The 21,872-nt window shown below is 41.7% G+C and overlaps 1 protein-coding gene across 3 annotated transcripts in view; it reads right to left on the bottom strand.

The window, feature by feature from the left end:
* znf532 (zinc finger protein 532) overlaps nt 1-21,872 on the bottom strand; it is a 155,909-nt gene that overhangs the window by 19,828 nt on the left and 114,209 nt on the right. For all 3 annotated transcript variants that reach the window (XM_060853227.1, XM_060853134.1, XM_060853316.1), the window contains one exon: nt 8,467-8,579. In XM_060853227.1, the coding sequence (XP_060709210.1) occupies nt 8,467-8,579 (113 nt within the window). The remainder of the gene's footprint in view (nt 1-8,466; nt 8,580-21,872) is intronic.

Below are 21,872 nucleotides of genomic sequence, written 5' to 3'. Positions count from 1 at the left end.
AGCTGATCAGAGGACCGGATAAGAAGAGTTGGAGCTTGGAGGGATGTGGTGATGCCATTACAGAAACATGTACAGTGCTGGGTTCAGCAAGAGTTGACCCATGAAAATTCAGTCTTGCACACTGTCAAATGTCCCCAGACTGAATCAGACAGCTGGGCATTGATATGCATCAGACTGTTTGGGTTCACTGAAAGAAAATTTAGCAGTCTCCTTTCCATCAGAAATTCTCCTCAGCTAGCTCCTTAAAGAGGTTAATGGAAGATTAATTTGAAGCGAGCTGATTTCCTGTTCCCTTCCTTCTGCCAGCCCTTTGAATATTCCAAATTGCCCCAGAGTTCGGAAAGCTCGATTACCATCTGGGATTGTAATTTTTGCAGATTGCTGTTTCAATGGAGGAATGAGAACGAATGTTAGTTTTGCATCATCATCACCTCAAAATCCAAGCTGACATTCAAGAATAATTTACAGTGGCACTGCGCTGCTCATTTGGAGTGTGTTAGACTCAAAACAAGCAACTGCATCCAATTCAAAATCATTCTCAGGCCAATCTGTCCTTGTCCTTTAATATATTGCCTGGAGAGACACACAAAGTAGATTCTTGCTATATCTTTAGATTGATTGAAAAAGACAAATAAAAGACAGTCCCGTTATGCCAGTCTTACTCAATACACAGTGGTGCTTAGAGGCAAGGTCTATACCACCTGTTCTGATTCTGAAAATTCTACCTCACTGTTCTAATGAAGGGTCATCATATTAAATTTACTCCTCCCTACACAGATACTGTCTGGCCTGCTGAGTATTTCCAGCATTTTGTGTTTTCATTTCCATTCTGCCATTAGGTTGAAAATGACAAGAACATTGTGCAAAGATAACTTCATACTTAAATGGTGACATAACCAAAACCATAAATGTATTCAGAACTTAAGAAACAAATGGAAATATAGTCCATGAACTCAAAAGACTCAATTTAATGGCATTTATCAGTTATCCATTACATAGAAGCATGATAAACAAAATATATCCAAACCGTGTATAGAATAGAGCATGAAAACAGAGGGCCAGTGCTCCACCGCTTTGGAACAGAAAGCCTCATAATAAACACTGAGAATCTGGTGATGAGCAGTACACATTCCTCTGTTGTCAAGTACTGATAGCTCATCCTTTCACTGACAGCGCCAAATGTCAAAATGCAGACTTCTGATATATAACAAACTTAATAAAGTGGGAAATGGATCATGACTGGAATGTTGTGCAAAACTAAATTACGTGGATGTAATGATTTTACTCTCAAATAGAATTGATTTGAAAGACAGCTTAACTAATCTTGTGCAATTATACAGAAGTAATTGTTCTGAAGGCTTGCTTTGTAGAGCTGGCTATTCAGTATATGTAAAGAAAATTAAGACTGAGGCATTGCACATTGGAGTGGAAAGCATAAAGGTGAATTAAGAGAAGTTTATAAAATTAAGAAACAAAGAACAGCCAGGAAAAAAACTATTGCTTCTGTTATTTGGAGGAACAGATGTAGAGATTAAACAAAAAGTTGATAATTAATTTAAACAGGCAAGGATGCAGAGTTTGGAATGTGATAACAAATAGCCAATGAGACACAAAGGCCTTCTTGCACAGCAAGTTTCTGTGGTACTATCTTTGATTGATAAATATGGCAAGGAGGCAATGGTCTAGAGGAGAATTCCTTGTCTGTCTGCAGTCTCTGACTTGGCTGGCTGTACCATCCTCATCTAAAGGGCTCGGTTGCCGCCCAACTGAGTGGGACTGTGCTTTGTGCTCACTTCATTCCATTCTAATTGAGTCATAGCTGGCATCTCCCTGCAATGGCTTTTCTTCCATTCCTGCATCATTATATCCAGTGTCTCCCAAGGATCTATCGTTGGCTACTCTGCTATTTTTCACCTACAACTAAGCCTTGGCGATATAGTCTGAAATCATGATCGTGGGAGCATAAGATATAGAAGCAGAATTAGGTCATTCAGTCTGCTCCACCATTCCAACATAATATCGTTCTCAGTTCCACTCTCCAGTCTTCTCCCTGTAACCTTTGATCCCTTTACTAATCAAGAATCTACCTCTGTCTTAAATGTACTCAATGACTCGTCCTCCACAGCCTTCTAAGGCAATCAGTTCCGCAGATTAATCACCCTCTGGCTAAAGAAATTCTGCCTTGTCTTTGTGGACGGCACGGTGGCTCGGTGGATAGCACTGCTGCCTCACAGCTCCAGGGACCTGAGTTTGAATCCAGCCTTGGGTGACAGTCTGCACATTCTTCCCATGTCTGAATGGATTTCCTCCAGGTGTTCCAGTTTCCTCCCACAATCCAAAGATGTGCAAGTTAGGTGAACTGACCATGCTAAATTGCCTATAATGTTCAGGGATGTGTTGGCTAGGTACATTAGTCAGGGATAAATATAGGGTAATAGGGGAGGGGAATGGGTCTGGCTGGGTTACTCTTCGGAGGGCCAGTGTGGATTTGTTGGGCCGAAGGGCCTGTTTCCACGCTGTAGGGATTCTATGATACTCTATGGGTTCTGAAGGATCATTCCTTCACTTGAGGTGTGCCCTTGATCTTAATCTCTCTTACAAGTGGAAACAACTTCTTGAGATCCACTGTATCAAGGCCTCTTATTATTCTGTAAGTTTTAATCAGATCCTCTCTCAATGTTGTAAACTCGAGTACTGACCCAGAGTCCTCAAACCACTCCTGATATGATGGTGTGTGGGAGCCTCTATATTGGGCAGGGTAACCGTTTAACACTGAGAGGGAGGGCCTTCAAAGGGCAATTGTATCTCGTGCAGGTAAAATACGGCTGTAATCACAAAAAAACTGTACGTGAACCTTCAAGTGACCGACAGCATGGAGTACAAATCCTAACCCCAAACACTTTTGATCACATGATGCAACATTACAAATCAAATCCACCAGCAGCCAGGAAAGATTCACCCAAATTGACAAAGTTGCAATTACCTTCTAAGGTCCCATAGCCTGCAAGTGGTACAGGAGCTGCACACCTCACACTTTGGGCTATAAACATTGTGCAGCTCTAACGATAGCTAGCCTTTGCACCTTCATTCTTGTAGCTGCAGCTAACATGACACTTGTTTACACAGCTGATGATGAAAAGTGAACATATACCTACAAATGCAGGAAGTTTTTCCAAAGAAGTCTCATCTGCATCAGCTAAGTGTGTCAGCTTGTCTTTATTTCCATCTTCGACCCACTCTATTTCAGTGCAGTCCCAGGCTTTATAGCTAGGTTAGAGGTAGTCAGCTACACAATGGAGCCTATTTGCCTTGGTGTTTCTTCGTTGGTCAACTGCAGAGACATGTCAGTGAAGGGCTCAGCAGCAGGAGCTCTGAACTCGAGTGTAGCTAATGTAACCACCGAGGTGTCGGTATCTGAGCTGGTGGGAGTTGCAGGACAGGATAATACATTGAAGAAATGAGATAGATGTTTGGACATGTTAAGAGCAAGTTTACAAAGGCACTAATGGGGTGCAGCACATCAAAGGATAATGTTTCTATCTTGGCTGCTGAGACACAGAGGTTTCCACATAACCACTGGAATAGTTATGGCCTTCACCATCCAGGGCAAGGATCCTACCCTCGTAGGGGGTAAAGAGAATGCAGGGCACCCATCACCCCTCTTGGCTTTATCTCATCATCATCAAAGAATCCCCCAGTGTGGAAACAGGCAATCGAACCTCCGAAGAGCATCCCACCCAGATCCTATCCCTATAACCCTACATTTTCAATACATAACCTACACATCCCTGGATATTGTGGGCAATTTCCCATGGCCACTGCACCTAACCTGCACAACTTTGGACTCTGGGAGGAAACTGGAGCACCTGGAGGAAACCCATGCAGACACAGGGAGAGCATACAAATTCCAGACATATAGCCGCCTGAGGTTGGAATTGAGCTCAGGTCTCTGATGCTGAGAGGCAGCAATGCTAACCACTGAATTACCGTGCCACCCCACCAAGTGTGGTTTTCTACTGGAATAAGACAAAGGGAGGGACTGAATGAGTTGAAAGTGAGTGGGGCAGCTGTTAGTGCTGGTGCAAATGACAGGAAAGGTGGTGCTGTGTCCTGAATGAGTTATAGCAGGCAGCACAGGGTTAGTAGTGTGGGAGCTTGGGGGAGTGAGTGAGGGAAGGTGTTGCCTACAGTAGTGAGAGTTGTAGTGTAGGAGCTTTGCAGGGAGTTAGATGCCGGAACAGCATTAGAATGAATTGAGAAGTAGCAGATGGTGGCATTTACACCCGCAGGTCATAGGTCATTGAACTTCTGGCATTGTTGCTCGTTCCTCTGGGCAGAGGAAATAGCTATCACCCAGGTGGCAACATCAGATCAGGCTAGCAGGATGTTGTATCCTCTGCCAATCCTGAGTGAAGAGGACAGTCCTCCTCTGTACTGCCAAGTCCACCTGGACTTCCAGGTCCCTTAGAGCAAAGCAGAGTGCCAATCCTCCTTTGTCCTCCATGACCTGGGCAATTCTTAAGGCGAAGGAACAGTGTAGAGTAACCAAGTGAATATCACTGTCAAAGAGCAGGTACAGCTCAAGTGGCTGAATGACCAGATATTCTCAAGCGTTAGCATATTATGTGACACAGAAGAGGTGGTTGTAGTTTGTTTTTCGCAATTTTGATACAACATAAAAGCAGCAAATTTTGCAATCTTCTCAAACAGAAAGTATATGCACTGTTTTTCTGATACAGTAAACTTTTGATTATCTGGCACTTAATGTGCCGATTAATCAAATATTCCAGATAATCAAGAGGTCCACATAATTAACGTAAAAACACACACTAAGTAATAGGAATATAATGCAGGAGGTACACACATCACTGTTACACTTTATTTATAACATAAACCACTTAAATAATAATGCAACTTTGACTTAAATAGAACTCACTGGCAGAGAACATTCTCATTCACACCCTCGACTAACTACTCAGACATCACAGTAGATCGTGGTATTTGACATCTCGTGTGGCCATTTAATTGAACAACAAGTATATTTGCATTGAGGTAAATAAATTTTTAAACTGTAGTAATTGGACAGAATTATACATTAAACTTTACAATATTTCAGATACATAAATTTTGCCGCTTTATCAAGAGTGCCTGTTCATAAGGTGCTAGTTAAAACAGAGTTTGCTGTATTTCAAAAACAGTAATATTGTAATCTGTGATAATGAAGACAAACACACAGAGAAAGAGAGAGACACACACACACAGAAGTATGTACAAAAAGTCCATATTAAGCGTACTCAATGACAGAAATGTAAAGATGCTCTCTATGTTTATAGTAGCGAAGTTTGAACAAGAATTTTCCTTCCCATTGCTGGGGTCTGCCATCAGATTCCAAAACCATAATAATAGCCTTTTTATTCCTTAGCTCCAACCAAACTGACTCAACATTTGCACAATTCCCAATTGTTCCACTGTTATGATTAAAAAGCTTCTTAATATTGCCAAGTCTCCTTCCATTTCATCATTCTATTCTTCCTGAATGTTTTATAACTAGGAATATTTAACTCTCAACCCTGCCTCAAGCTAAGACATTTCTCTGTTAAAGCTATTGCATCATACCCCATCAATAGTAATTTTATTCCAATAGTTTCTGCATTAGTTGATCACGCTATTTGATTGCTTTCCTTATTTTCTCTTTTCTTTCCTATATCCATTTGCTATCTTTTCTGGTTCACCATATAATCTTCCCCTCCAATCTCATATTACTGAACAACATTTTATCAGTTGAAATATATAGTCATTCATTATAGATGTGCAAAATGCACTGGATCATTTTCATTCTTAATATTTGCACAAATTAGCTGATCATCATCAAACTACACGGTAAGTTTATCAAAAACATTTGCTGACAACATTTGGTATTGTCTGAAATTGCTTCAATAACTAAAAATGATGGGCGTCATCATAGGTAAATAATTCAGCATAATCCCTGGCAGCTAACTCTTAAAGTTGCTATAAAACAATGTATTTGTTACTTATGGATTATTGAACTTAACTATTTGATTTCTGTCTGCCCAATAAATCGGACAACAACAAAAAAAGCCAAAATGTGGGCATGCAATAATAGGGGAAGTATTTTGGATTGAATTATGCATAATACTCATGCTCTTACTCGAGTTTGGGCTCTAACCTAATGTTTCGTATTGACACCAAATAGGCAGTTCATTGAACTGGAATGTATTTCAAATGAATGGAAACCTGCAACACAGGACACAGGACAATTAGCATTTCACTATAATGGGAAGCCAACAAATTCTTCTCCCTAATCCAAAGGGAGAGATGATGGCATAGGGTTAATTTAACTGGAACAGGGATCCAGAGTCCCTGGAAAATGCTCAGAGACTGTGGGTTTGGATCCCACCAGTGAGGCTGGAGGAGTTCAAACTTCATTTCACAAAATCTGGAGCTGACTATTGGTGCCCATGAAACAATCATCAATTGCACAAATCCATCTGGTTCACCAATGTCCTTTTGGAATCAATAAACTTACAAGATCTGGCCTATTTATGACCTCACACCCATGGCAATGCAGTCAATTCTTTGTGAGCCACTGGGGTTCAAGAGGAATTGGGCTTGGGTGACAAATGCTTTACCTTACCAGCAATATGCAAATTGAAGAATAAAGGGAAAAAAAGTCACTGACATGCTGTCAAGATCAGGCTAAAAGTAATCAACATATTTATTATACGAGTAGCACACTACTTGAAATGATAAAAATTGACTCCGTCCATGAAAGAAAAATACAATCTTTCATAGAATGTTGTGCTTGCACAGATCCTTGTGATGCATTTCAACTTCCTCCATGATTTAATTACTTATGTGGGCAACATAATTCTCGGTGCCAGAAACTGGCCTAAAAATATCCGAACACTGTGCATTAAGTCAGGATGCCTTTCAATGAAATGTTGTCAATCAGCCTCAAACCCACAGTGGGAGTTATCCATACTCCATACTAAACTTTTATATTCTGGGATTGTTTTTAGTGCTTTAAGCTAAACATGACTCACTTATCTGTTTCTCAGACTTTTTATTCTTCTAACTATTAGAAACAACAGATTTTCTAAGACCTATGTTTTTACCTCAGTGCATTGCAGAGGAATGACGAGCAGCTGCTACTCAGAGCTAGTTTCCTTTCTGTCAGATATCTATTTTATTGCAAATCCCAGCTGAAAGGACAACAGAATGTCAATCTACTGCAGTTGTTGACTAAAGTCTGCCTTCTTTTTATTTTAAATTACTACAAACCCCTCTAGGAAACCAGGGTTTAAACATTTTCATGGATAGAGCTCTGTGCATATCTATGGCTTCTCAGTGGAATTCTAAACAGGAAAAGGATAATTTAGCACTGACCAAGCCAGGCTTTTAAAGGTTGCAGTGCAGCACTCTAAAGGTTACCAGTTGCCAAAAGACTTTCGGATCCTATCCAAATGTACGTCAACATCCCCAGCAGTACTTCTCAAATACCTGATACATTGGTCAATTTTAACTGTGCATCATCATGAGCTCCAGGTCGCTACTTCTGTCTAATGGCCAACTCCCCACTGCTGCTAATGCCACCTCAAGATGCTTGTCCAATACATTCTGCTTTGCACATTATCAGTCACAGTTACAGAGACAAAGACAGATAAAAATCGGAAAGCAGTAAAGGGTTAAAAGGTGGGAGAAAAGCTGAAATGAGATAGGAAGGAGAAGGAGGAGAAGGAATGGGGTAAAGGAGTACAGAGTGATAGACCCTCAGCCTCCTTACAAATATTACTTCTATCCTTCCATTTTAGTTCAGCACTCACAGGATTTCAATCAATAAGGCCATCTCCCATCATTCTCTTTTGTTCATCATCACTCACCTTCCCTTAACCTACATCTGTTGGATCAATCTCTGGAGGAAAAAGAAAATCTCCAAGTCATTAAAATTGCATTCTTGAACTCTGTGATACTTAACCTTTGGCCGCTCTTTCACCACTCCTCCTCAACTCAAACACACACTCCAGTTTCCAATCTCATTCAGTTTCCCCACTGCAGCCCATCTTTGCTCTCTCAAATACGTGAAGGGTAAACTGGAATGCACCATACACACATAAACACTGTAACATCTCTACTGGTCTAAATAACAGTCAACTGCCCTAGGATCATTACAAAGAGTAAAACTAACCCAAGCTCCTTTTTTCTCTTCTGCAATCCTAAAGAAATTATATGCAACCCAAATTCTGCCTTTCACTCTCCACAGACGCTGCTGAACCTGCTGAGATTTTCCAGCACTTTCTATTTTTAGCCTTTTTCTCTTCTATCTGAGATCTGCTTAAGCTATTCTCTCTCGTTTCCTCCGCCCTCAACTGACTGAACTGATAAACTCACGGAACTCTTCGTCTTCATGAGAGGGAGCATCTGTTCAATGTTAACAATTGCACCTACCAGCACGTGTATACTTTTCTGATGCCTTTGTGCTTTATGCGATTGTGCCGGCAGAGACTGTGCGAAGAACTGAAAGATTTTTCACATTGACGACATGGGTGCTTCTTCATTTGCTGTAATCAAAAGGAAATATTATATCATCACTATTGATCTTCACCGTATAACTAGCAAGAACCAAACTAATCTGTTAAGCAATGCATTTTCTTATCAAAGAGCAACACAGCAGCATCTGCAGAGAGTGAAACAAAGTTAAGGCTTCGGTCTTATATAACTCTTCTTCCAAAAAAGCCAGAAGAAATCATATTGGACTTGAAACTTTAACTCTGCTTCTCCTTTCATAAGCGCTGCCAACCTTGCTGAGTTTCTCCAAGACTTTCTGTTTTTATACCCACGGTACTTTGTTTTTATGACAGAGACCATCTGTTTCTTTCCAATTCCAAATATTAGGTGTTAATTATATTTTTAGTTTTATTATCTTTAACCTTCTCAAAATATTGTTTCTTCGCCTCCATCAAATTATGTTTTGGGTGCACACAATTTCCAGACTGACATAATCTACTCTAAGGTCTTGGTTACTGGCATTTGCAAATATACTGAATGGCTTCTCAAATGAAGGCCGAGATCAGACAACCCATTATCCATTCGAGAATTTCCCATTAGTTTTGTCAAACCAAAATACAAGGTTTCCTTGGTCATTTTTCAAGAAAAATTTAACAGTTCTAAACTATTTAATTAAATATATACATACACATTACTGTCCAATTAACTAATTTGTATTCATCAAGAGGAAGTAAAGCTCAGGATTTTTGAATGTTGTATGCGAATTCTGTTAAACATTACAGAAGTCATCTGACTGTGCACGGGCACAATTGGCTGAATGGTCTCGACTATATCATTCCAAGATTCTATGTGTCAGACTGGTGCACAGGCATGTCTCATCAATCAAATAATTAAACCATCAAAGAATACTGAAACACTCCATAGTAAGTTTCCTTCAGAAGTAGAAAATTTTGATTTTTTAAGAAAAGTATTATATATATTTTTTATGTTTTAAAAACCGGACTTCGAGGGAACTGTTTAGTAGCTGTTCTTTACTTTCAAGAGCTTTGGTAAAACAATGCAGAAAGCAATCCTCTCAGGTGCACAGGAGCTCAATGTTAACATAATTTGAAACTAGAGTACAGAATAATTAATCTGTGCTAGATTTTAAATCAAACTTACAAATTTGCATACATATGAAACCTGGCTTGTATAAGTGTGGAAAGTGTGTGCACATTCAGCTACTGACAGAGCATATTGCAGCACTGATGAAAGAACTCAAGGACCTTAGGCTCATCCAAGAGAACGAGATCTTTCTGGACAAGACCTTCAGTGAGGTTATAACACCAATTGTACCAGAAGAGAGCAGATGATGAGGAAGGCAAAGAGAAGACAGGTGCAAGAGACCCCGGGGGAAGTACCTGTCAGGAACAAGTTGAATCTTTTGGAAACAGTGGAGACAGATGACACTGCCAGTCCATGAGGTGGCCAGGTCTGTCAATGAAAAGTTGGTGTGGAGACAGAGCGGAAGAGTCGGACATCGCACAGAGCCGTGGTAATAGGGGACTCCATAGTGAGAGGAATTGACTGGGGTTTTTGTGGCAGCAGACAGGACTTAAGGATGGTGTGTTGCCTTCCTGGTGCCAGGGTTAAAGACATCACAGAGTGCAGGAAATCCTCAAGGACGAAGGTGAAGAGCCAGAGGTGGTGGTACATGACAGCACATGTCGGGAAGAAGAGGAGGAACATACTACAGCGGGACTTTGGAGAACTAGGAAGAAGGCTGAAAAGCAGGATGTCCAGCGTGGTTATCTACGTTTGCTTCCAGTTCCTCGGGCTAGTGAGGCCAGAAACAGGGAGATAATGGACTTGAACGTGTGGCTGGGGAATTGGTGCAGGAAGCAAGGATTTAATATCTTGGATCACTGGGGTATGTTTTGTGGTAAGCATAAATTCTACAAGAGAGACGGTTTGCACCTGAATAGGTTAGGGACCAGCATTCTGGCCGGTAGGTTTGCTACTGCAAAACAGCTACGTTTAAATTAAGTAGCTGGGGGGAGGGGACAAACTGGATGATTAAGAAGGAAATTGGAGGGAAAGTTAGAACAAGGGAAGTCAAGAAAGACAACTGTATCAATGAGGCAGAATACTCAGAAAGGGATCATGCAGTAAGGTTGAGTGAAATAGGAGTTGATGGGAAGGGTGAGGGCAGTAACAAATTAAAAATACTATACATGAATGCACGAAGCATTAGAAATAAGATGGATAAGCTTGAGGCTCTTTTGGAAATTGGCAGATACGATATTGTGGGGATAACTGAGACGTGGCTTCAAGTGGACAGGGCCTGGGAAATGAATATTCAAGGTTACACATGCTATCGTAAGGACAGACTGACAGGCACAGGGGGTGGAGCGGCCATGTTGGTAAGGGAGGATATTCAGTCCCTTGCGCGGGGGGACCTAGAATCAGGGGATGTAGAGTCAGTGTGGATAGAGCTGAGAAATACTAAAGGTAAAAAGACCCTCTTGGGAGTTATCTACAGGCCCCAAAACAGTAGTCTGGATGTCGGATGGGAGTTGAATCAGGAGCTGAAATTGGCCTGTCTCAAAGATGTTACTACAGTTGTTATGGGGGATTTCAACATGCAGGTAGACTGGGAGAATCAGGATGGTATTGGACCTCAAGAAAGAGACTTTGTGGAGTGCCTCAGAGATGGATTCTTAGAACAGCTGGTGCTGGAGCCTACCAGGGAGACGGCAATTCTGGATCTGGTCTTGTGCAATGAACCAGAATTGGTCAAGGACCTCGAAGTGAAGGAGCCATTGCAAAGTAGTGACCATAATACAATAAGCTTCAATCTGCAATTTGAGAGGGAGAGGGTACAGTCGGAAGTGACAATATTCCTGTTGAATAAAGGGAACTATGGAGTTATGAGAGAGGAGCTGGCCAAAGTTCAATGGTGCAATACCTTAGCAGGGATGACAGTGGAGGAACAATGGCAGATATTTCTGTGTATAATGCAGAAGTTGCAGGATCAGTTCATTCCAAAAAGGAAGAAAGATCCTAGGAGGAGGCATGGGTGGCCATGGCTGACGAGGGAAGTTACGAAACATATAAAGTTAAAAGAGAAAAAGTATAACACAGCAAAGATAAATGGGAAAACGGAGGACTGGGAAGTTTTTAAAGAACAACAGAGGATTACTAAGAAGGAAATACGCAGAGAAAAAATGAGATACAAAGGTAAACTGGTCAATAATATAAAGGAGGATAGTAAACTTTTTTTAGGTATGTGAAAGGCAAAAAAATGGTTAAGACTAAAATTGGGCCCTTGAAGACAGAAACAGGGGAATATATTACGGGGAACAAAGAAATGGCAGAAGAATTGAATTGGTACTTCAGATCTGTGTTTACTGGGGAAGACACAAGTAATCTCCCTGAGCTAACAGTGGCTGAAGGACCTGAACTGAAGGGAATTTATATTTGCCAGGAATCGGTGTTGGAGAGACTGTTAGGTCTGAAGGTTGATAAGTCCCCAGGGCCTGATGGTCTACATCCCAGTGTACTGAAGGAGGTGGCTCAAGAAATCGTGGATGCGTTGGTGATTATCTTCCAGGGTTCGATAGATTCAGGATCAGTTCCTGCGGATTGGAGGGTGGCTAATGTTGTACCACTTTTTAAGAAAGGTGCGAGAGAGAAAATAGGAAATTATAGACCAGTTAGTCTGACCTCAGTGGTGGGAAAGATGCTGGAGTCTATTATAAAGGATGAAATTACGACACATTTGGATAATAGTAACAGGATAGGTCAGAGTCAGCATGGATTTATGAAGGGAAAATCAGGCTTGACTAATCTTCTGGAATTTTTTGAGGATGTAACTCTGAAAATGGACGAGGGAGATCCAGTAGAGGTAGTGTACCTGGATTTTCAGAAAGCTTTTGATAAAGTCCCACATAGGAGGTTAGTGAGCAAAAGTAGGGCGCTCGGTATTGGCGGCAAAGTACTAACTTGGATTGAAAGTTGGGTGGCTGATAGGAGTAGTGATAAACGGCTCCATTTTGGAATGGCAGGCAGTGACCAGTGGGGTACCGCAGGGATCAGGACTGGGACCGCAACTTTTTACAATATATATTAATAATATAGAAGATGGTATTAGCAATAACATTAGCAAATTTGCTGATGATACTAAGCTGGGTGGCAGTGTGAAATGTGATGAGGATGTTAGAAAATTACAGGGTGACCTGGACAAGTTAGGTGAGTGGTCAGATGCATGGCAGATGCAGTTTAATGTGGATAAATGTATGGTTATCCACTTTGGTGGCAAGAACAGGAAGGCAGATTATTACCTAAATGGAATCAATTTAGGTAAAGGGGCAGTACAGAGAAATCTGGGTGTTCTTGTACAGCAGTCAATGAAGATACAGCAGGTAGTGAAGAAGGCTAATAGCATGCTGGCCTTCATTACAAGAGGGATTGAGTATAAAAGCAAAGAGGTTCTTCTGCAGCTGTACAGGGCCCTGGTGAGACCACACCTGGACTACTGTGTGCAGTTCTGGTCTCCAAATTTGAGGAAAGACTTACTGGCTATTGAGGGTATGCAGCGTAGGTTCACGAGGTCAATTCCTGGAATGGCGGGATTACCTTACACTGAGAGACTGGAGCGACTGGGCTTGTATACCCTTGAGTTTAGAAGACTGAGAGGGGATCTGATTGAGACATATAAGATTATTAAAGGATTGGACACTCTGGAGGCAGGAAACATGTTTCCGCTGATGGGTGAGTGCCGAACCAGAGGACACAGCTTAAAAATATAGGGTAGACCATTTAGGACAGAGATGAGGAGAAACTTCTTTACCCAGAGAGTGGTGGTTGTGTGGAATGCTCTGCCCCAGAGGGCAGTGGAGGCCCAGTCTCTGGATTTGTTTAAGAAAGAGTTGGATAGAGCTCTCAAGGATTGTGGAATCAAGGGTTATGGAGATAAGGCAGAAACAGGATACTGATTAAGGATGATCAGCCATGATCATATTGAATGGTGGTGCAGGCTCGAAGGGCAGAATGGCCTACTCCTGCACCTATTGTCTATAAAATTAAAAGCGTGGAGAACACTCTGAATGTGCGTCAGGGTTGTTAATATATCTGCTACAAAACCATATCTAGTCAGTTCTGCTATAACATGGTGGCATCGTTCTCATGCAATTTTCTTATAACAGGGGGTTGCACAACAGCAGCACCATTTAAACTAATGGGGCCAGAATTGCATTATAACTAATACATGCTTTAAAATTTTGCACTTTAGAAACAGTGCCTCCAATTTATCAATTGCATTATAGCAAATTCTCATTTACGAAACATGCATTACAGCAGAATGACCTGTATACATACTGGGGGAAAGGTTCATTCAAGTAGTGCTGCTAGTGGATTCACCAAACAAGCATTTTACAAGCCATGGACTGTGCCGTGTTCCTCAGTGAACAAAGCCAAATCCTGGCTCATGGCTGTATCTGCCCTCAAGGAATCACAGGAAGTCTGGAAGCACTATCCTACATAATTCCTGCCCCACTGCGTACGTGCAAATTCACAAAAGGAGTTTCTTGTTTCAGCTGCGAAAACAGAAGTAGATGCTTGTGAAGGAAGAGCAAAGAATGTTGGAAAGTGGGAAGAGATCCTACATCACCCAGCTTACTACACTCTATCGCAGTGCTGGCGATCAACTAAAGAATGGCATTAGCAGAGATCCAATAGCAAACTACTGCCCAAATGGGATATTGTAAGATGTTCAGATAAAATAATAAAACTGCAATGTTCTTTTTTTAAGTAAATACATAAGATGGAATCTTCCTAACTTCTAAATGGTGTGACCAATGGCAAATTAGTTGGAGAAATACGCAAGAACAGAATATGAGATTCCCTACATTGAGAAAAAAATGCCCTATTTGCCACTCAAAAGTATAATAGTGAATGAGATAGGGGAGACAGAGACCTGTTTGCATTCATAGACATCTCATCATTACCTCTCATTCATAATCAATTTCCTATATTCCCATACAATGAAGAGAAACTAGATGCCAACAATTCCCAACGTGAAAGTCGGAGTGAATATTTGGCACCTCCAGTTCATTGCTTGCTCCATCAGGTCTCCATCTGGACCAGTATTTCATAACATCTCTGGGTTCACTCCAAGAGTAGTGACTGCCTGCACCCTTCGGTCATGCACTAGCCTCACCACAATATCATGACACATCTCTGACTCATTTAGAAAAGGGTTCACCCCTTCAATACAGCACTTTGGACAGCACAACATCTCTCTTGCAAAGCTGCAGCTAGACAACTTTGTATGCAAGGACAGGCACCCATCTCACGAATTGGAACACAATGCATCTCAGAGAACTCAGCTTGCTTTCTTAACACACACCTACTTGGATGCTCACTGCCTTGCCTTGATTTGCTTTTTTGCACATGGCCAGCACATTTTGAACTCTCAGCCAACAGTACTGCTATCTTAAATAAAAACAGAAATTGCTGGAAAATCTCAGCAGGTCTCAGCATCTGTGGATAGAAATCAGAGTTAGCATTTCAAGTTCAGTGACCCTCCGTTCTGAACTTCAGCTCAGAACCTTCTTCAGAACATTTTTAGTTCTGAAGAAGGGTCACCATACCCAAAAGGTTAACTCTTGATTTCTCTTCAAGGATGCTACCAGATCTGCTGAGTGATGTGGGAGGGTGGAGAAGCCAAGGTTTCAATAATCCTGTCACATTGTTTCAGATTTCTAGCATCCACATGTTTCTCTTTTTTCAGTACTACTGTCTAACATTATCTTTTAGTTCCAATAAAAAGCTAGGCATCATGCCATTGTTAATTAGCTGGGGGAGAGAGGAGGTCTTGCTATGTAGCACCATGGTATGGAATATCACACCCACAGCATGTGCCAGCAGCTAACATTGTAAAAACACAACATGTGCTTCAACCAAGTCAGTCAAGCCAAGGGAGACCATCAGCAACCAGGGGTTGTTACCACAGTCAAGGACGGCATCCGATTTCAGTTCAGAGGCTTGGACATGTTCAGTCTGCTACTTAGGTCAGGAGTTCCATATTATTACTGCCCAACAAGTAGGCCACAGCCAGTCCTGCAGATGCAGGGCAACCAGCATTGGTGGAAATCAGTCAGTGAGCAGCATAGATATCAGTCAGGGGTCTAATCACTTCTCAGTGGAGGTTGTCATTCCAAGTTGCTCAGAAGTTTGGACCACGGTCAGTCCTGGGTACGTACTTATTGAAAGGCAAGGCAGATTATCAGAGACCAGTGTTGTGATGGGCAAGTCAGTTGTAGGGACTGGAAGCAGCAACCTGGGATGTTGTGGGACAATAACTATGATGTGAGGCAATTCTACATATATGGGTGGGAGAAAGTGAGGTCTGCAGGTGCTGGAGAGTGTGTTGCTGGAAAAGCACAGTAGGTCAGGCAGCATCCGAGGAGCAGGAAAATCGACGTTTCAGGCCAAAGCCCTTCTTCAGGGCTATATGGGTGACAGACAATAAAGCAGTGGGAATACAATTTATTTCAGGAGTTGGGGTAGGGGTCACTGACAACACCACCAATGTGACTTTAATTAAGGGCAGTGCTTCATAAGGGTTGACATGGTTAACTCTCGGCGAAATCGAGGACTGCAGATTTTGAAGATTAGAGTCAAGATTCGAGTGGTGCTGGAAATTCACAGCAGGTCAGGCAGCATCCAAGGAGCAGGAAAATCAACATTTCGGGCAGGAGCTCTTCATCAGGAATGAGGATGAAGGGTCCTGCCCAAAATGTTGATTTCCCTGCTCCTTGGATGCTGCCTGACCTGCTGTGCATTTCCAGCACTACTCTAATCATAGTTAACTCTAGGCTCAGGGAGTAATGATGAGAGTAGAGACTTAAATAAAAAGTTGGAATATTTGGAAGCTCAGACTGATGGAGTTAGCAGAGAGTGCAAAGCAGAAAGGAACACAAAGGTCTTGGGGAGTGGAGGAGGTGGTCAGTTAGATTAACACACTGAGCCTCAACTTACTCTGTGAAGGTTGACCAATGTTTCCTTCAATTCTCATCTAATTGCAAAAATATAATGAAACGAAAAGTGGCAGCCATCACATGCAGATTGGACGGAAGATACAGCCTCTACATGTGTGTGATGTGAGGCCCTTCAAGGGAAGATTGCATTAATCAAGCACTTACACAGTACAGGCTTAGGATATCTGTAATCATTGAATTCTGCATGTGAAACACATGCAGTGACAAACTATGTCAACTACAATCTTAACCAGGTTATTGGTCATTGCAGATTGGAAATAATCTCATCTGTGAAATAAAGGGGATCACAGGCAATCTTAAATGAGTTACTTACGGGCCAAAATTCAAAGACTATCCAAGAGCGCCAGGGACCTGGGTTCAATTCCCGCATCGGGCCAACTATCTGTGTGGAGTTTGCACATTCTCCTCGTGTCTGCGTGGGTTTCCTCTGGGTGCTCCAGTTTCCTCCCACAGTCCAAGGATGTGCAGGTTCGGTGAATTGGGCATACTAAACTGCCCATAGTGTTAGGTGCATTAGTCAGGGGTAAATGTAGGGGAATCTGGGTGGGTTGCTCTTCAGAGGGTCTTTATTACTCTTGCTTTTTATCTATGTATAAAAAGCCTTGAGATTCACCTTACTATTGTTTTCTAACAGCTTTTAATAGGTGGCATGGTGACACAGTGGCTCAGTGGTTAGCACTGCTACCTCACAGTGCCAGGGACCTGGGTTTGATTCCCACCTTGGGTGACTTTCTGTGCAGAGTTTGCATGATCCCCCAGTGTCTGTGTGGGTTCCTCCCACAATCCAAAGATATGCAGATTAGGCGAATTGGCCGTACTACATTGCCCATTGTGTTAGGTACATTAGTCAGGGGCAAATATAGTGTCTGGGTGGGTAACTCTTCGGGGGATTGGTGTGGACTTGTTGGGCCGAAGGGCCTGTTTCCACACTGTGGGGAATCTAATTTAATGTAATCTAATCTCAGACTTTACAAGGCCATGGAGCTGATTTACTTTCAACTTGTACTGTAAGTATTTGGTCCTTGGATGCTGCCTAACCTGCTGTGCTTTAACCAGCAACACATTTTCAACATGCTCTAATAGTCAGTGCTGCCTTTCTTGAGTGATGTGGGCAAGTGGGGAAGCCACTGTTTCAATAATTCTATCACATTCACAAACTCCTACTCTACTTACAAGGCATGGCTTGTGCTACATACATCACAATAAGGTCCAGTATGTCAGCAGACAATGTGCTGGCATTCCATGGCCTGTCTTGTTATAGCCTTCCATGTCCCAGTATGTTGCGCACTACACTGGACTGTCATTTGTGTGTGCTGTGAATGCTGACTGCTCTGTTTACTTTTAGGGACCTGTTCTGTTTCTAATGTTCCCCACACATTGCATCTGTGTTCAACCAACTCATGAGGTTCCAATGTTTTGATTGATCTGGAGAAATCTGCAGTACACTCCAGCCAGGGTGTGCTGAATAACCATTGCATTCAGTAACCTGCACAACTGAAGCGGATAAAGAGAGGATGTGATTGATATGGTTAATGTAATTTCTGCAGTTTCATACATTCACACACACACACACACACACATATTACTTCATTCACACATACATACACACACACCCAACACACACACACATACACACTAGACTCACACTACATTCACTCACACACACACACACACACACACATATACGTTAGGAACACACTCACTTACACACGCATACCCACACTACACACACACACTCTCTTGGTATGAGTGGGGTAATTTCTGTACTAAAACTGAGGTTTAATGAATAAAGGCTAAATTATGAGACTAATGTTCGGCTAGGCCATAGAGAAGCATGAACTAGAAGTCACCTCTGTTATGCCAGGAACATGGTAACCTTGGGCAAGATACCAAGGAATGCTTCAGTTAGACACAGAGGGCAAAATACAATGAAAGCTCTTTTTATGACATACAAAAAATCAATAAATGCTTTAACCAGCAAGAACATGGAGATAACAAAGGAATGTTCTAACTAGCAAAAATTGTTAAAATAATATAACATTTTAATTAAGGAATTGGCAGAGAAAAGCATGAAATGTTTTAACCAATGGAATTGTCATTAATGATTTTTAATGTAAGAAAATCCATAGCGTGAGATGTTTTTAACCAATGGAATTATCACTAATGTTTTCGAATGTAAAAATAATGTATAAATATTGGTGCTGTAAAATCTTCCGGCGCGATTTCCGAAGTCCTTTTTGGAAACTCGCCCAATCTTCGAAGATTGAATAAACATCTGTTGCTCCGTTTGTGTGTGTCTCGCAGCATTTCGATTTGCCACGGGAGAAGTGATAGCCGGTGGGGATAAGGGCTGATGCTGACAGCTTGGAGTTTGGCTCTTGGAACTGAACCCTGTGGACAGTCTCCCTTGATACAAGGGTTAAAGGACAGTCCGCGGTTGGCAGAGTTTGGAGGCAGAACCCGGTTGGTCTGAATCAGAACCCTAGAGTAGAATAGTTAGCCGAGTGTCAGGAACTATTCTCCAGAGATTTAGAATACCTAGACAGAAATCACTTATAACACATTTGGGGGCTCGTGTCCGGGATACTAAAAAGAACTCCCACGGGAGGCTCTGAATGATTCCGGGACACTGTGACACACACAGATATTTGAGCAAACGATGTGAATAGGAAGCGCTTATAATAAAGTAAAAGGTTGAAGTTTTGATAAGGTAACAGGTTGAAGTGTTATCTTGAGTCGGACAACTCCGTGCATGGATCAAGGTAGGAACCTTCTCTGGTATTTGGGGTTTTCGCGGAATTGAGAAGTGTACACTGCCTTGTCGACTCGGTGGTTGTGACAGGTAACCGGGATACAAGGGTTAATTGAGTAACCAGAGTCTAGAATATAGGTTAGCCTGAAGACCAACCATGGGTGGCCGAGGTTCCAGGTCTAAAAAGGAACGGGAAGACGAAACCCCGGAAATTCCCCCTGATAGTCCGCTGGGACGAAAATTGGGGAATTGGAGTCCCTACGAAAGTCGGGGCTTAAAGAAAAGGGAAATGATAAAATACTGTTGTTTTGTTTGGGTAAAAGAACCCATCCGTCCGCCATCAGTGATCTGGCCAAAATTTGGATCGGACGAGGATTGGGTTTGTCAAATTTTAAATGATTATGTAAAGAATAAACAGAATCCAGGTTTAAAGGAGAGCGAGTATGCTGTATGTTGGGTAGGGAACCCGACAGCAACCGCTCCAACCCCAGTACCCTTATATCCTTTAATCCCACTTGAAGAAAAAGAGAGTAAGTGGGAAGTGTTAGAAAACTTACCCCCGCCTGTGGCACCCCCGCCATATGCTCTTCAGAATGAACAACGGCAGCGGCCGTTGGTGAATCAGGGAGAGGGATCCGAGGGATCTGGCGAAGGGGACTTGGGAGCCACAGCAGCAGGAGCTGAAGGGGGTTAGGAAATCTGCACGACTAAAGGAGAAAGAGATAAGGGAAAAAGGTGATAAAGAAGTAGTGAGACTGTGTCCCCTGCGGGAGGTCCCATTTGGGGAACGGACCACGGGATTTGTTGTAGCCCCATTAAACTCAAATGATATAAGACAACTGAAGTTTATTTTTTTTTACCAGCAGCTTGCAGTAAGACCGACAGAGAGAGAGAGAGTGCGAGAATAGCTCGCAAAACATTTAACCCTCTGTGATTCGGTTTGAATGCACATTTGTTTGTTGGTGATTGAATGAGGAAGTTTTATTCACTGGAGCTTGAGTTCCAGGATTGTTTTAAATGTGATTTTTATGTAAACTTAACATGATTTATTTTCAATATGTGAAGGACAGTTTAAGTTTCAGTTCAACAGTAGACTGTCGGAAAAAAAGACGATAATTTCCATGGTTATTATCTGAGACCTTGGATTCGGCCATTAGAATTTTTTTTAACTTGAATTGACAAATTATTGTAAGACAGCTCTGATTATTTTACGACCTAAAGTATTGTAATTGAGAAATAATTGGTCAGGAGTACATAAGAAAACTAATTTTGGATCTAAATAAGGGTACTAAATCTGGGTGATTACAGTGGATTTCAAAATTGGGAACTGTATGCATTTTACATTTTAAATATTAAATTCTGAATAAATGGACATAAATATATAAATATGTTTACAAGTTAGGAACAGGCTTTAAAGTTAGTCAAGCATGAATTAATAAATTGGTGTTTGAGGATATGAGAAGCTAGGAACATTGCAATATTTCTTAAAAAAAGGAAGAACGTATCGACTAAAGTGCCGATAGGGGACAAGGAGATTGGGTTTGTGTGTGACCCCCTCACCAGTGGGGAGGTCGGAACATTTAAAAGGAAATGACGATCCTGGTTGAGAATCCGATAGGATTGTCAGAACAAATTAATTTATTTTTGAGGCCCAGTCTGTATATGTGGGCTGAGTTAATGTCTATTTTTGAATATACTATTTACTGGGGGAGAAAGGAGACTTATATGGGGATACTGGATAGGGAAAGTGTTAATTGAGATTTAAAAAAAACTACTAGCAGCGCCGGTATTGAGCTTGCCGGACAATTTGGCATGAGAGGGGGATGGTTAGGGGTGAGGACAAATATCCCCTTCAGAACCCTAACTGGGACCACCACAATATAGAAGGGAAAATACGTCAGACTTGCGAAATTTGATAATCCAAGGGATACAAACTTGCATCCCCAAACAGCAAAATTTCACCAAGGTTTTCGACCTGAGGCAGGGAAAGGACGAGTCTCCCTGTGCGTTCTTACACAGATTAAGGGAGTCGGTTAGGAAATGTTCGGGTTCACTTCGTGATTTATGTATGTGTGAAAGAGATGGGCCGGCCCCGATAGGATCTCTGTGTGTAAATTTGATTGTGAAAAATAAAGTAGTCTCTGTGGATGTGAGAATTTGTGTTTGTGTTATCATGGTGTCTGTGAGAAAGAATCTGGCAGAAGGCTTCTCAGTTAACAAGCAGTTTAACACTTTGTGCTCTGGCTTCCATTCATCTGTTTGTTAATGGTTTTATGTTTAAAACTTGTTGTTTGTCATTTGATTCAGTGTGCTATTTTTGATTGTAATTTTATGAATGCTCAACGTTATTTTCTTTCATGATATGATTTTATTAGAACTTAAGGAGGACCCTGATACTGGGAGAAAACAGCAGTATAGGTGGACTGTCTTAGCTGAAGGTTTTACCGAGTCACCAAACTTGTTTGGACAGATCCTAGAACAAGTTCTTGAGGGCTTGACTTTAAGGCCAACTTTAAAGTTAATTCAGTATGTGGACGACCTCCTGTTGTCCG

Source organism: Hemiscyllium ocellatum, chromosome 1 (genome assembly GCF_020745735.1).
Source record: "Hemiscyllium ocellatum isolate sHemOce1 chromosome 1, sHemOce1.pat.X.cur, whole genome shotgun sequence".
Classification (NCBI taxonomy): domain Eukaryota; kingdom Metazoa; phylum Chordata; class Chondrichthyes; order Orectolobiformes; family Hemiscylliidae; genus Hemiscyllium; species Hemiscyllium ocellatum.
This window is presented reverse-complemented; position numbering and strand designations above follow the sequence as displayed.